This window comes from Xiphias gladius, chromosome 2 (genome assembly GCF_016859285.1).
Source record: "Xiphias gladius isolate SHS-SW01 ecotype Sanya breed wild chromosome 2, ASM1685928v1, whole genome shotgun sequence".
Taxonomy (NCBI): Eukaryota; Metazoa; Chordata; class Actinopteri; order Istiophoriformes; family Xiphiidae; genus Xiphias; species Xiphias gladius.
Window position 1 is genome coordinate 2,333,355 of NC_053401.1, and position 14,342 is coordinate 2,347,696.

General features: G+C 45.2%; 1 protein-coding gene across 1 annotated transcript in view; it reads left to right on the plus strand.

Annotated features, from left to right (window-relative positions):
* Positions 1-14,342, plus strand: part of LOC120797455 (thyrotropin-releasing hormone-degrading ectoenzyme-like) — a 137,973-nt gene that overhangs the window by 110,005 nt on the left and 13,626 nt on the right. The window contains exons 11-15 of the mRNA XM_040141143.1: positions 4,369-4,457; positions 5,153-5,286; positions 5,416-5,471; positions 13,207-13,354; positions 13,574-13,677. Of these exons, the coding sequence (XP_039997077.1) occupies positions 4,369-4,457; positions 5,153-5,286; positions 5,416-5,471; positions 13,207-13,354; positions 13,574-13,677 (531 nt within the window). The remainder of the gene's footprint in view (positions 1-4,368; positions 4,458-5,152; positions 5,287-5,415; positions 5,472-13,206; positions 13,355-13,573; positions 13,678-14,342) is intronic.

A 14,342-nucleotide genomic window follows, 5' to 3' on the forward strand; every position in this document is an offset into this window, starting at 1 on the left:
TCTGGCTTAAAGAAAATGAAGTTGGAAGCTTTTCATTCAAATAATAAAAAAAAAAAAATCTCTCTTTTCAAACTTTTTGGTATATTTTTAACTTAAACTGCTAAGGTGACATTTTAAAGACCACTTTTCCGTTTTTTATTTTTTGGCTGTTTGACACGTCTCAAATTTGCGTCTTTTTATTTTCCCACCATCAAACAGCCGACACGGAAAAAGGGAGCTGACAGAGAAAAAGACAGAGACGAGGAGAAAACCGGAGGACGGCGTGAGCTAACAATAAGGACGAGCTAATGCCACTGAAAATAAATCAAACAGGATCTCAGTCTTAAACAGATCACAGCTCGTCCGCGTGATCGCACACAAGAGGGCCCGTCAGCTGACAGGTGAACAGAGACGTGATTGGAGGAAGAGCGGTTTTCTGTTTGATTTAATGAGCTTTAATGCTAAGCGGGACAGTGATAAATTATTTATGAGTCCACCTTAGTACAGCTGTAGGGAAGTGGAGTTTATTTATACACCGCTTCACCCTTCCGAGGCAGATGTCCCAGATTAAAGAAAATCGAATGAGATAATAATTAAATTGGATAATAAGTAGATAAAAGTATGGCATGGAAACAAACACTAACACAATGGAAACACTGTAACTGTGTAAAAATGGCATTCATTTCTTAACTCGTCGATAAGAAATGGAAACACTGGGAGAAGTCGGCAGAGTCAACAGCAGGATCTGGTGCTCGCCATTGAGTTTTGAGGTAATTGTTGGAAAATACTGCGCGAGGTGAATTTGAGTCAAAACTCTTCCTCCCCCTCTGAGTCATAAGTCAGTAAAATCTGAACCCTCGGACATGAGACACATATTGATGTCATTCAGTCCGGCTTACGCTTCCAGAGGACGTCTTCTCTATAAGTGTCCATCACGAATAAAACGTCCATAAACCTGCTCAGAAATCATAGAAAGTAAGACGCTTCAGAACCTGCCTGAGAATCGTCACGTTTTAAAGTTTCCTTCAGTGTCGCAGTGATCCAGTGACAGTTGTCCGTACCTCCATGGCTGCGCTGCAAACAGGAACTGCTAATGGCTAATTTAGCTACTTCCAGTGGTGCCGGTTTTCCAAACAGCAAACCAATAAAAGCCAAAAAAAAGGGCAGGGCTCGAAAGACGGAACCAGTGCCCTCCCGTAGCTGACCTCACAGCGGCCCGTTCGATGAGCTTTGACAGGGTCCTTCCTCCGCTGGCGGCTTTAATTTGTTTCCTGTCGTCATATCGGTTCCGAAATAGGCCAGGATGTTGGTGTTAGCAGGTTTCCGTCTATCAGATCAGCAAAAACAGTTTTGACTTTCTCAGTTTTTTTAGTAAAAAAAATCACATTTTACGTTGAGCAGATTTAAAAAAAAAAAAAAAGAAAAAGTAGGAAGGAAATCACTCAGAGAACCTGTTTGAAATACAAGGACGCCGCTCTGGACAGGATTTAAATTACAGGAGGACCGGCGAGATCACAGGGAAAACAGTGGGTGATTGTGGCTGCAATTGTTACTGCGGGCGGGGAGGTGGAAAATTACCCCACATACACGCTCCAGGCGGGATTAAACTCACCGACCAGAGGAGGCAACGTTAAAATCACCCCATAACCCCGAGAGGCGTAAATCCAGTCCGGGCTGAGGGCGCTCCGGCAGCGGTAGCACCTGGACACTCATTTTTATTCCCAACGCCGCCTGTCTGGCGGGTCCCGTCATTACCAGGCTGACATCTGGCATGAGCGCTGCTGGTGGGTGTATTTTTTTTAAGCCTACATTTAGATTTTATCTGGATTTGAGACACCAGAAGTGGCGAGCGCAAATGGGGTCAAAGTGTTCGTGAATGGAGGAAGAGGAGGAAGAGGAGGGACAGAGCGAGACGGGGAGGTGAAGGGCTGTCTGAAGAGTTCCCCTTTCGCTCTACCTGCAGTACACCGTGCAAGTGTGTGTGTGTGTGTGTGGGTGGGTTTCGGCTTGTTTCTGCCTTTGATGAATAAACCATCACTTCTGAGCACACACACACACACACACACACACACACACACGCACGCCCACGCACACGCACACACAGTTGTCTAAAATAAACAGTCTTCATTTCGATCAAATATTCATAAACACATTCTGCTCTCCATGCTTCTTACTGCGTGTGATTAGGTGTGCGAGTGTGTGCGTGGGGGTGCGTGCGTGTGTAATTGAGTTCTGCTCCTGTCAATCACATTGATATAAATATGAGATTAAATATCTGGTTGCTAGGCAGTGGTATTGATCCAGGGTTGCCCGCGGTGACAGATGGCTGTTAAGGGGCATGGTAAATGGGTCTTTCTCTGGATTGTGTTACAATGACCGTGGCCCTGCACACACACACACACACACACACACACACACACACACACACACACACAGTTTCTCTTTAAATGGATGAATTGATTGCAGTGTGTAAATCTGATTGTTTGCTCTCTGTAATTAAAATCCACTTTAATTAAAATATGAATCACTTTCATCAAAATGAGTCTAATTAAAAACTGAGTCTCTGAAGGTTGTTATTGGAACTAAAGAGAAGGTCTCGCTTTAAAGGCTCTTTCATTAGCGTCATTGCTACGCATACAGTAAGTGTTCAGATTGAAATAAAGCTGCTGCTGCAGTGTGTGTGTGTGTGTGTGTGTGTGTGTGTGTTAAAAGCATCTACCGGTCACCGTCAGAAAGCATCAGAAAGCTTTTTTATTCTAATGAGCACTTAGAGTCAACTAACTTCTCTCGTCACACACTATTATTTACATGGTAAAAGGTATTTGTGGTTTTTAGACTTAAGTCGACCGTCGAGCAGAGGAACAGGCCGCTTTTTGTCTTTGGTTGACGTGTCTGTTTTAGGCCGCTGACGTCCACCTCACGCCAACTGTCGGAGACTCGGCTGACTTTCGAGACGTCTGTCCATTTCGTCCCAACACTCGGAACCCAAAACTTCCTCCACGTTGACCAGTTGTTCGGGTAAATTCAGCATAGAGTCCATTTTCAGAGCGCTACTTCGCCGGGACGACAGTCAGTCGTGTCACTTTTTCCCCCAAAATATGTTGAGACGCCGCGAGCGAAACTCAACACTTCCTGAAGAATTTTCACACTTAAAGTCGCGCGGCCTTTTTACTTAACAGGTGGGCCTTTAATGTGGAAGAGATCAGGAAGTGTGGAGTTGTGTGGTGTTGTGTGGCAGCTAACATCAGTCAGGAGTGGGAAAACATGATTTCTGATAAAAAGAGAAACTTAAAGCAGCACGGTGGCATTAATGTCGTACCATTTACCAAAATAAACCACTACAATCTACCGTAGTTCTTTTTAAACTCGAGCGTGTCGCTGTTTGATACCGATTGAATTGCATCGTTGGCAGTTGTGAATGTCACGTCCACATTGTTTTGTACAACTAACAATACATTTGTGTCAGTTCTCAGGTAAATTCTGGGTCGAAATAACCACAATTTTACTTTGGGGAAAAAAACGGCTTAGTAATAAAAAACTAACAGCAACACTGTTGATGCTGGGTGAAGTTAATGGGTAAAAGACCAATTTACGTTTGAGACTTTGCAGAATAAAAAGAAAAGGTGGAGGGTTTTGCATCGGTAAAGGTGTTGTTGTGATTTCACGGGACCGATTAAAAAACCCAAACCAAAAATCAAGCAGTCGCATGATTCTGCAGCTTCTCTGGTTTTTCTAAAATGAGAAACTGCTGCATGGACGCCTCAGAGCTTCGCTGTTAAATGTAACTTCATTAGCAAATAGGTTCTATTCCACATTGGGATTATGAGACATCAATTACCTCTGCACTAGAAAACAAATTTCCTTTTTTTTGGGTGGGGGGGGGTGTCTGCTGAGGTGCCGTTGTCCTTCTGTCTCGCTGCTATTCAGAAACCATTTAACTCCTAAATGTCAGCCACTTAAAAACTAAGAAGCGGCATTTTGAGATAATGGAACTGGTTTTGAAAAGGTTTCGTGGGCCTGATCGGTCGGGGGATTCACTCAAGCAGCAGAGGAGCATTTATGTATCTCACATCTGATCTGAAATCATCCCCACACACATCTTTTGACCGGACCGCACATTTAACCTCCCTCACTCCCTGAAAATGACAATAACCCTCTTCCCACTTCACTTGACTGATGTTTGCTGACTGCCGCAGCTATTACACTCTCACTGTCTGCCGCTGCGAGTGTCGCTCGCTCCATTTCCGGCTGACTGATGCTGGCGGATCATGGCTGACCATCACTCTCTCTGATCTCTCTCTCTCTAATGTCTCTCCGTCTGATAACTGAGGCAATAAAACCCGGTCCAATTTCGCCGAACATTACTGGCATCACTCTCCCTCTCTGTAGTTTACAGTGGCAGGTCCCGTTGACGGTCGCGGTGGGAAACACGTCCGCTGTTTGCACTGAGAGCCTCATCTGGATCAACAACAGGACAGGTACGGTACGGCCCGAGTACTGGATCTAGAGAGTCCTGCTGTGTACTGCTCTGAGATCTGCTATCGTGTATTGAACGTCTCCATGATCTTTATGATCAGGATTTCATTATCCTGTTGCCTAGAGATAACAAGCTCTTAGTTTGGGATTATTTTGTAATGTTAACGGGACAAATTTTCTCACGATCACAAATGAATGATCTCATTATCTCGAGATATGTGATTTGTAATTAACGGACTAAAAAAACGGAGGCTCGCAGTTGTATTCTGTTGAGGAAAAGCTCAGAGTTTTCCATTTTTCAGTGTTCAGAGGTCCATCAGCACTGGGAATAAACCTCATTCCTGTTTTCATTTTTGGAGAATAAAGGTCTCTTTTTGTGTCTTTCTCAAATTTCTGCTCTTTCTGTCCCTATGGACGTCTAAAACTCTCTCTTTTTATTTTAATGGAAAGAAAAACTCATTCTCGATCTGTTTTGTTTTTTTTGTGATAAATAAAGATTGATCTGCTTCTGTTTTTGTAGAATGAAATATTATTCGAAAATAAAGCTTGTTCTTCTTAGGATTTTGGATCAAAAAGCCAGTCCTAGTTTTATTTATTGGGATTAACACTCGGTTTGGTTCTGTTTTTTCACCTTTTCGGTTGAACCAGCGTTGACGCCTTGATTAACAGACTGACTCAATTCTCTGTTTTGCCTCAGAGACCCACAGGATTGGTCAGATGGACGACAACACCTGGTTGCTAGGCAACGTAAACCAGACAGGCTACTTCCGTGTGAACTACGACCTCCAGAACTGGAAACTGCTGATCCAGCAGCTCCACGCCAACCCTCAAGTACGACTGTTTGCCTGGCTCTCTCTCTCTCTTTCTGTTTAACGCTGCATCTTTTTTCATTTTAGACGCATTCTATGCCGATCTCTCTCTCTCTCTCTCTCTCTCTCTCTCTCTCTCTCTTTCTTTTAGATCATCTCGGTTGGAAACAGGGCAGGGCTTATCGATGATGCCTTCAACCTGGCCAGGTGAGTCCTCTTCCGGCACCATTTAGGTGCAGCTGGGCTTTAGATGCCTTGCTCAAGGGCTGATCGCAGGCCTCGTGCACACACACACACACGCACATACAGAAATGGACAGTTTGTTCTGACATAATAAAGTAGCGGACAAATAATCTCTTTTCCACTTTTTCTTTCTTTCTGATTTGTTCATCTGTCACTGAGCCCGTAAGACATCTGGACACGCAGACGGAGAGCGCAGAGAGGCTGATCCGCCGTGTCTGTCACTGTTTCTAATTGTTTCCCGATAAGGACAGTATGTCTGTTGAGCAGGACTGATAATGTGTCTGCCTCAGTCAGATATGTCTGTTTTGATGGACCGTTTCTTTTTTTTTTACTTTTTAACTGGAAGGATACATTTCAGAGTTGTCATTATCTATTTGGCAGACAAGATGGCTCTGTGCTGCTCTGCATGTAGTTTCACGGAGTCAGCTGTATATACATTGGTTTCCATACTGCGAGTGAATTCGGCTAAAACCTGTGGATTTTCGTACACAACTTTACATTCATACACAAGGCCTTGGGATGGAGCTTGGCGACGGATTCCTCCACCGTCCGCAACTCAGTTGCTCAGCTCGGTGGCTCAGGGATCACCACTGTTGCCTTGCAGCAGGAGGTCTTCCACGAGTTTCTTTCCGTGTGAGGTTCGCATGTTGTCTTTCACATTATTTTCCTCAGCTCCTGCCAATAGACGTGCATGTTTAGCGCGAGCCCATCGACAGCTGTCCATCCGTTCAGGCATCAGGCTCGCGCGGCAGTGAGCACAAAGCGCAATGGGATGACTCTGTGTCGTTTCCTCGTATATGAAAGTCGCGCTTTGGTCAAAAATATTGCAAAGTGTGTTTGTTATTTCATTTTTGCTATTCGGAAGACCTGCTGACACAAATCATCGTTGTTGCGTTCACCCCCGCGGTGCTACAGCACCTTAAACATGCGCCCGGGCCGAATCGAAATCGAGCCACGATGACTAACAACAATATGTCAGGATTTCGCTCTAGGCAACGTCCTGCTCTCCGGATTGTATTTGGTTGCCTGTGGTTTCCCCCGGGGAGCCACATCTGGGTCTGTCAGATGGCCGTCCTGTCGGCGTCGCTGTATTCAGAGCAGGACGGAATTCAAAAGTGGCCTGAGCCAGACGCAAACTCCGTGAGAGCAAGAGAGGTAGAGGAGTGAGTCGTTTTTCATAGTGATGTTTTCAGCCTGGGGCTTTTTGAACACTCTAACCAAAATCTACTCTGACACCAACCCTATAACTCCATTTACCCCCCCGCCCCCCAACCACCACCCACCCACTCTTTCTGTTTTCTGTATCTCTCTCTCTCTCCCTCTCTCTCTCAGCCATCTGTTCTCTGTCATGTTGAATGAGCAACAGCTAGAGACAACTGCGCTGCCGTACTCTGTTCAAGAGTGTGTGTTGATGACTTAGGAGCTCGGCGGGAGGTTTCCATCTTCCGCAGATCCATTAATATTCACGCTGACAGCGGAACACACTCTCGCCTCAGCCTGCATCTGTCGCTATGGCGACGCCCAACACCACTACACCACATTACAAGAAACAGGTTGTTGTTGAGGTTTTCGTCGTCCTCAAAGTAGTTCAGATGGGAGTACTTACTACCAAAGAAATGGTCCTCGTTGATCGTGTGTGGATTGTTGGATTGTCACTGGTTCTGTGGGCTATTTAATGCCGTGAGCACCACAAACTCCCTGCCGCGCACCTGCGTTGTGTTGGGGTGGAGCAGAAATGTCAGCGACAGATAACTCAAAGCCCGGACAAATAAAACCGTCTGTATGAGCGGAGGCCACTAATGTTGTCGTAAAGTTTTTCGGATATTTGGGTGAACTGAACCTTTAGATAAAAAAGTCACTGTCCCTCAGCGCAGACACTCGGGAGTCTTCTGTAATGGTTCAAAGGAACAGTTAGATATTTTGGGAAATCCTCTTGTCTGTCGTATTAAACCCGATGTCCACTGGGCGATGTAATGTTGGAGGACGCCCTCCATCACCTGGTGTATCTTCTATCGTGACAACGAGCAGAGTGACACCCTCAGGTTGCGTCACCGCTGAGACTGGAGATGAATGAAACACCCAACACTTTTGAGAGCTGAACTCGTGGTTTTGTCAGTTCTGACAACACTGCTCAACTCAAGTCACACGCCAGTATCCCTAACAAGGAGTTCGCTAGTAAAGAAACATGAGCGGTGAAGACGATCCTGCAAGAGAAGAGTTATTCCAGCGCACCTGACACGTCGGTAATAACTCCTCGCTGAAGAGGAAACACGTGCGCGCAAATACAAAACAGTGTACGGGAGTTAAAAAACTTGAAGTTGTGTTTTTCTTACAGAATGTATGGATGTATTACGAGAGAACTGGCTTCATTCGTTCAGTTTTAAGTTGCTCAGTGGCCGTACATCAGAAAAGTTTTTTAGGCTTTTAGAACATAAGCAGGAGAGACTTCCCCTGGCTGAGATGGCTGACTTACCGCTGGCACACATGAATGGCGTAAAACTGATTTACTGATGCAACTTTACATTTGATCGGACCTGATGGATCCAATATTGATAAGGCAAATACTCGTTTTGGGGTGTTCATGACACTAGGTAAAAATATATTCATCCTTTTCCAGGCATCTTCTTTTGGAACGATTGCGTCAGGGGAAAAAGGCCAGTGTGTATTGAATGACCGGCAATTCCTACCGTGTGGACGTTGTAAACTGTAATGGATGTTTTCAGTGGCCAGTTTCGGGGAATAATTTTAACCGTTAACTGTCGTTTTCCCGTCCAAACAGGTCGACTAAGCTGGAGGTTTGTTCCCAACCTGCCTTCATGTGTTCCCGTGATCAATACATATCTCAGCAATTAATTCGGTGAATAAACCAAACCAGTGGAACCAATGGACAAAACTAAAGCTTGCTTTCTCATTGTTACAGGTAGAAAACTACGAGAATAAGAACAAGCTGTAAAAAAAAAAAAAAACCCTGGAAATACTACATCACCCTTTCACAACGGATGGTGGCTCTGTAGTGACCCTGCCAACACGCCGATGCCGAGGACCATTCTGCGACAAACAAATCAGCCGTCATCTTACCCAGAGTCAGACAGAAAGACCGAGATCGGTTCAGTACAGAAACAGGTCCTGGATATGTCTCCAGGCCATTTTAGCACACAGAAGACAAGCAGGGGGAAAAGCTGCTAGCCAGGCTTATTCTAAAGCGTCAAAGAACATACTGTCTGATTACCCCTCAGTGAATTCATTACAGTTTGATAGATCTTTAATCTGAGAATTCATTTCAGTTGTGCTGATTCTTCTACTGTTTACAGTTCAGCTGGCTGAAGCCTGAGCAATCCACATAGCACTTAAGGCTAAAGGGTGGCAGCAGGACCCTGTGCGTGTGTGTGTGAGTGTGAGAAGCTAGTTTAGCAGTAATAAATTGCTGTGTCTCTCTGAGTGTGCGCTTAAACAGTGATTGATGTCACCTCTCTTTCTCTCTGCGCATGTGTGTGTGTGTCTGTGTGTGTGTGTGTGTGTGTGTCTGTGTGTGTGTGTGTGTGTGTGTGCGTGTGTGTGTGCGCGTGTGACCGCTGCAGTCCCTCGTTAGCTCTCCACTGAGCCTTGCTAATGGCTAATGGACAAACAATTAGCTGGCCCTTAACGATGTTAACGAGTTAATGAGCTTAGTTTAAAGCCCTGTTAGCGTCCCCCGGAGGCTGCAGTGTTCATTACAAACACAGTGTGAAAGTTAAACAGAACATATTGATGATGTAGCAGTTCTTAGGGCCTTACCAGTGCTGGGACTGAGAGTGTAAAGTTTGTGCTACGACTGAGTTCATCAGATGGTTAGAGTGAGTATTACTTGGACCCAGTCTGAATGGTCCCAGGTCAGGTCTTTGTTACCAGGAAACAAGTGGACCTGTGAGAACCCCTACTTGAACGGGCTCAGTATATTATTTTGCAATTAGGAATTCTGGTGTTTCATAGTAAAACTTTTCGTGATCAACGGTTTTGAGCCTGTTATTTAAAGCAATAGTTTGACATTTTGGGCAAGATACTGATTTGCTTAGTTGCCAGGAGTTAGATGAGGGGATTGATACCACTGTCATAATAATCCGTACAGTATATATGAAGCTAAAGCCAGCAGCGGGCCAGTTTAGCTTAGCAAAAAGACTGTAAACAGGGGGGGGGGGGACAGCTAGCCTGGCTCTGTCCGAAGGCAGCAAAATCCACCCACCAGCACCCCAAAAGCTCACTGATTAACACGTCATATCTCATTTCTTGTACATTCAGACGGAGCTTGAACTATTGCCCCAAAGGTTGTCAGAATCTTACAGACGTAGGAAGCCTCAGGGGTTGAATTCCCCTCTAGTTTCGAGGTTTTACTTTTCAGCGTTCCTGAATCTCCCCGGTTTTGCACTCATCGGTTTCAAGCTTTTCAGACAGTTTCAAGAGTGCCAGTGTTTTCAGGTGCCTTGGGGTTTTTGTAATGATTGTTTTCAGGAACAGTAATTTGGTTGGAACATTTATTGTTGTGTTCATTCATACAGTATAAATGATTTTGAACACTTCAGTGTATATAAAGTCACTTTAACTCTGTTTTTTCAAGGAATTTTTTAATGTCATCTTTGCCTTTTTTTGAGATAGAAGGCAACACAGATAAACAAGAGAATGGGAAAGTGGTCTCATACATAACGTTTGTGAGTACAGAGACAATTAGAAATAAGAAGCTGAGAGAGAGAGAGTGAGAGAGAGAGTGAGAGACCTCCGCGGAAAATGAGTAGACGGAAGAAACACGGTTGTTCTGACGACGGGTGACACGCGAAGGGTACAAGCGACGCGTGACGACTATGCTACAAGTTGATGTGGCTGGATGATCAGGTGACGGATGATGATGTTCGGAAAAGTAGAAAACGCTGAAAAAAAAAACCAGGTAAACAGATCAATGGCTGGATGCTGTTGCCATGGTAACCGCCACCTTCTCCCCCTCACTCTGCCCTCATGTTCAGTCCCATCAGTCCTTCAGAGAGCTGTAAACAGGAAGTCTCGGCAGGCTTGATGGATTATGGTAATGTCCCAGAGGCCAGTTGCATGATGGGAATGGAGATGAATGTGTGGAGGTCGGTCGGGTTGGATATGAGGCAGATTATGGAAATATGATGGTCTGGAATTTAGAGTTCCTCGGCTGGCTGCTCAAAGACTTAGAGAGTCTTATCTCAAACAGATTAACTTTCTGCGGAGGCCTGTAAAAGAACTAGACGTGTCCCGAGACGCTCCTAAGGATCGGTATCAGGGCCGAGGCGCGCATATTTTAATGAGTCGTTTTTGGCTCAAACAGCACTGACCGAAAGTCCGATCCAGCGTTTGGTCCACCCGACCCTTCTGGTGTTGAAGCTGCTCTCCTTCAAAACAGCCCGGCTCTACGGTGAATGTGAAATGTCATTTGGGCGCAGGGATGAGTGACTCCTGGTTCGGGCCCTGAGGCTGGAAAAAATGCAAGGACTCACTAGGTTCCGATCTCTGATGATGATTTCCAAGGCAGTGGAGAAAACATTCAGCCGCAGCTTCTCATTTTTAGCCGCTGCTCGGCGTCACATCCACCGGTTAAAATGGCAAAGGGCGCCGGCGGTACGTCACATCAGCTGTCACTATTTAATGTTAATGACAGGCCTAAATTAAACTTGGCTGTCGTCGGTTTGTGTGCTCTCCGCACGCCGCTGTCGGTGCTTGTCAAAGGTTGTGTACAACTGTAAAACCACGAGAGAAGTGAGTGTTTCTTTAGTTCCATCAAATCCAGCAGTGGAAGTCGTCTTTCTTTCTAGCAGATCACGTCATATCAATAATTTAAGATAGTAAACTTTATATTTCGGAACCTTGACCTTCAGTATTTGGATCAAGAAGCTCATAAACACAAGGTGTGTGAGACTGAGTGTTATTTCAACGTGTCGGATATTTATTTCAACGGGTTATTTAGTTGACATGTATGTAGCAACATGTAAGCAACATAAATATAAGTATCAGGGCCAAAAAAACTTGACTAGGGCATGAAGAAAAAAGAAAAAGAACAACAAATCCCTTCTCCTCCTCTCTGTGTGTGTCTGTCAGTCACTTTGATTGACAGCCCTTGATTAAAGGTCGCAGCTCGGCCTCAGTCGGTGTGAAGGCATAAATTTCTCTGCGGCGCTTCCTCATCGGTCACTTCTCTCTCTGCCGAACACCAATAATCAGAATAAAACTAACGTCACCTCTCTGAGTTCACTCTCTGTCCTCAACCTCCTCGCCTCATTAATATTCATGAGCTGTGGGCGGGGCTGAAGGTTGAAGCAGGAAGCAAGAGAGTTGCCCCCCCCCAAATAAAAAACAGAATGAATATTAATGAGTGCACGAAGGACACTTGTTAATATTCACGAGGCAGCGGCTGTAACCTGTGCTCCTAAAAAGATCCTGTGGCATTTAGAGGCCAAGTTGTTCTTAATGTGTTCATAAAGTAGTTTATTCACAGACAAACACGCACACACACACACACACACACACACACACACACACACACACACCCATACACTCACACACTCACACACTCACAGACCACAGAGATTGTGGATCTTACTTTGGCCTCAAATTGGATTCACGCACCAGAATGCACTTCTGTGTCCCCTTGACTCTGCTCTAAGTCCTAAAAGAGAAAAGGTTGCGGTACGGAATGCCAGGTGGGTCAAAATACACTCTCTTGAACCAGTTCCGTTGAGTTAAGGTCACTTGTGATTTTTGACATGTCGTTTCGATTTAAAAAAAGGGGGGCAGATGAAAGTAAATAATACATAATCCATACACTTGCGTAGTCAAAAGACGCAGTGGCTGTATGGTAGCTGGGATGAGCCAATCTAGGGAGCGAGTTTGACAAACTCGTTACTTTTGACGGGCATCGGCTCTCGGAAATACGACATTCGACGGCGTATCCTGATGAGATCGAAGAGTCGTTGTGCGACACCCTCGCTCAGCTCAACACACAGGGGCGTTCATAGCCTGGCCTGACCACTAGCTTACGGTGGCTAAAGTTCGGTAACGAAAACTTGACATGGACGTTGCTGTGTAACCGACGTTACCTAGTCAGTCTGCTGACCTCACGGCGCCCTTGCGAAGGGCAAAGCTTTTGTCTTTCTGCCCACTGTATTCCATGGAGACCTGTTTCAGGAGAGGCACTTGGTTTTCTGTGACGCGACCTGTCAGGATACAGCGGTGCCCTGTTTCCCAGCGTCCGTCAACTCTCCGGAAAAGCAGAAATTTCCATTTCCTGCCCGCATCGGCGTCAACTGACACTCCAGCTCACCTCAAGTGTTCAAAGTCATTGCGTCTTTGTTCTGTTTAGCTGTAACAGTCTACAGGGTTGTTAGTTCTGAATAAATCACGGCCTACTTGAAACTGTCTTTGAAGTGACTAATAACATGTTTGAACCCTTTGGATTGTTTTTTTTTATTGGTTGAGGTAATAACTTTTGTCCTATTCTCTTGCACGTTGTGTAAAGATCATGTGCATTCTTGGATGCTGGGCTGGTTTTATTATATCATTGTTTCCAACTGTTTTTAACCAGTGGAAGTTGATTATTTTCTTGCTCAGTGAATGGTGAGTAATGGTACGAAGCTGACTTTGAGCCTGTCAGATGGTTTTGAAGTTTGACTGTCCTCTTTTTCGTATCTCTCCCTCCCTCTCTCTTTCTCAGGGCCGGGTACCTCCCCCAGGGTGTTCCCCTGCAGCTGATCGGCTATCTGCCCGAGGAGACGTCCTTCCTGCCGTGGCACGCCGCCAGCCGAGCGCTCTACCAGCTGGACAAACTGCTGGACCGCACGGAAGAATACAGCCTCTTCAGTGTAAACAACCAATCAATAAGTCAATCAATCACTATCTCAATTAGTCCTTCAGTCGATCAATCAGTCTGTCAGCCAGTAAAGGTTCCATGTTAGCAGAATAAGCTGTCTCTTCTGTGCTGACAGCTGGCTGTCGCTTAATTACCCCTAAATGGTGTGTGTGTGTGTGTGTGTGTGTGTGTGTGTGTGTGTGTGTGTGTGTGTGTGTGTGTGTTGAAACAGGACTACGTGTTGAAGCAGGTTGCATCGCGGTACCATCAGATGGGTTGGCCGACAAATGGCCCCGGCAACGAGGGCAACGTCCTGCAGGCGTCCTACCAGACTGAGTATGCATCACGCTATGGGCCACATTCCACCCACAAGAAATTATCCTAAGGTTTTCCACGCGTTTCGAATTTATTGTTAAATCCACCCAACATATAATTTCTTTATTTTCACTGTGGTGATGTTTTCCTCTACTTTTGCATCATCATTCAGTTTAAGCAATTTAACAATTGACTTTTCTTTTCACTTTCAATACAGCAAACTGCACAACCAGTCAACATAAACACTGTAAGACCAACAGCACTCTGATGTACAAACACACACCTGATACCTGACACCAAAATTTCTTTTCTTAACCAAAAAGAACAATTGGCTTTGAGGACAGGTAGTTTCAAGAAAAGTTTCAGACTGGATGTTCAAAGACTGGAAGTGTAGGTAAACTGCCAGCCTAGCTCAAGAAAACCGAGCTCCACTGCTAATGGTTCGTAAAATGATTTCTACACCTGTTCCAAAACCAATTCACGAACTGTAAATCTGCTAGTTTTGGAGTTGTTGGGAGGCATTATTGGACTTTTCGCGAAGGGCTAGCAGTTTCCCCGTTTCCCGTGCGGTAAGCTAGGCAACACGTGTCCCGGGCCCTCGGTATCTCTGTGCTTGGTGTGTAGGAACGAAACTGATGTCAATCTTCTCACCTGACCCTGGGTGAGATTGGTAAACAAAAACGTTC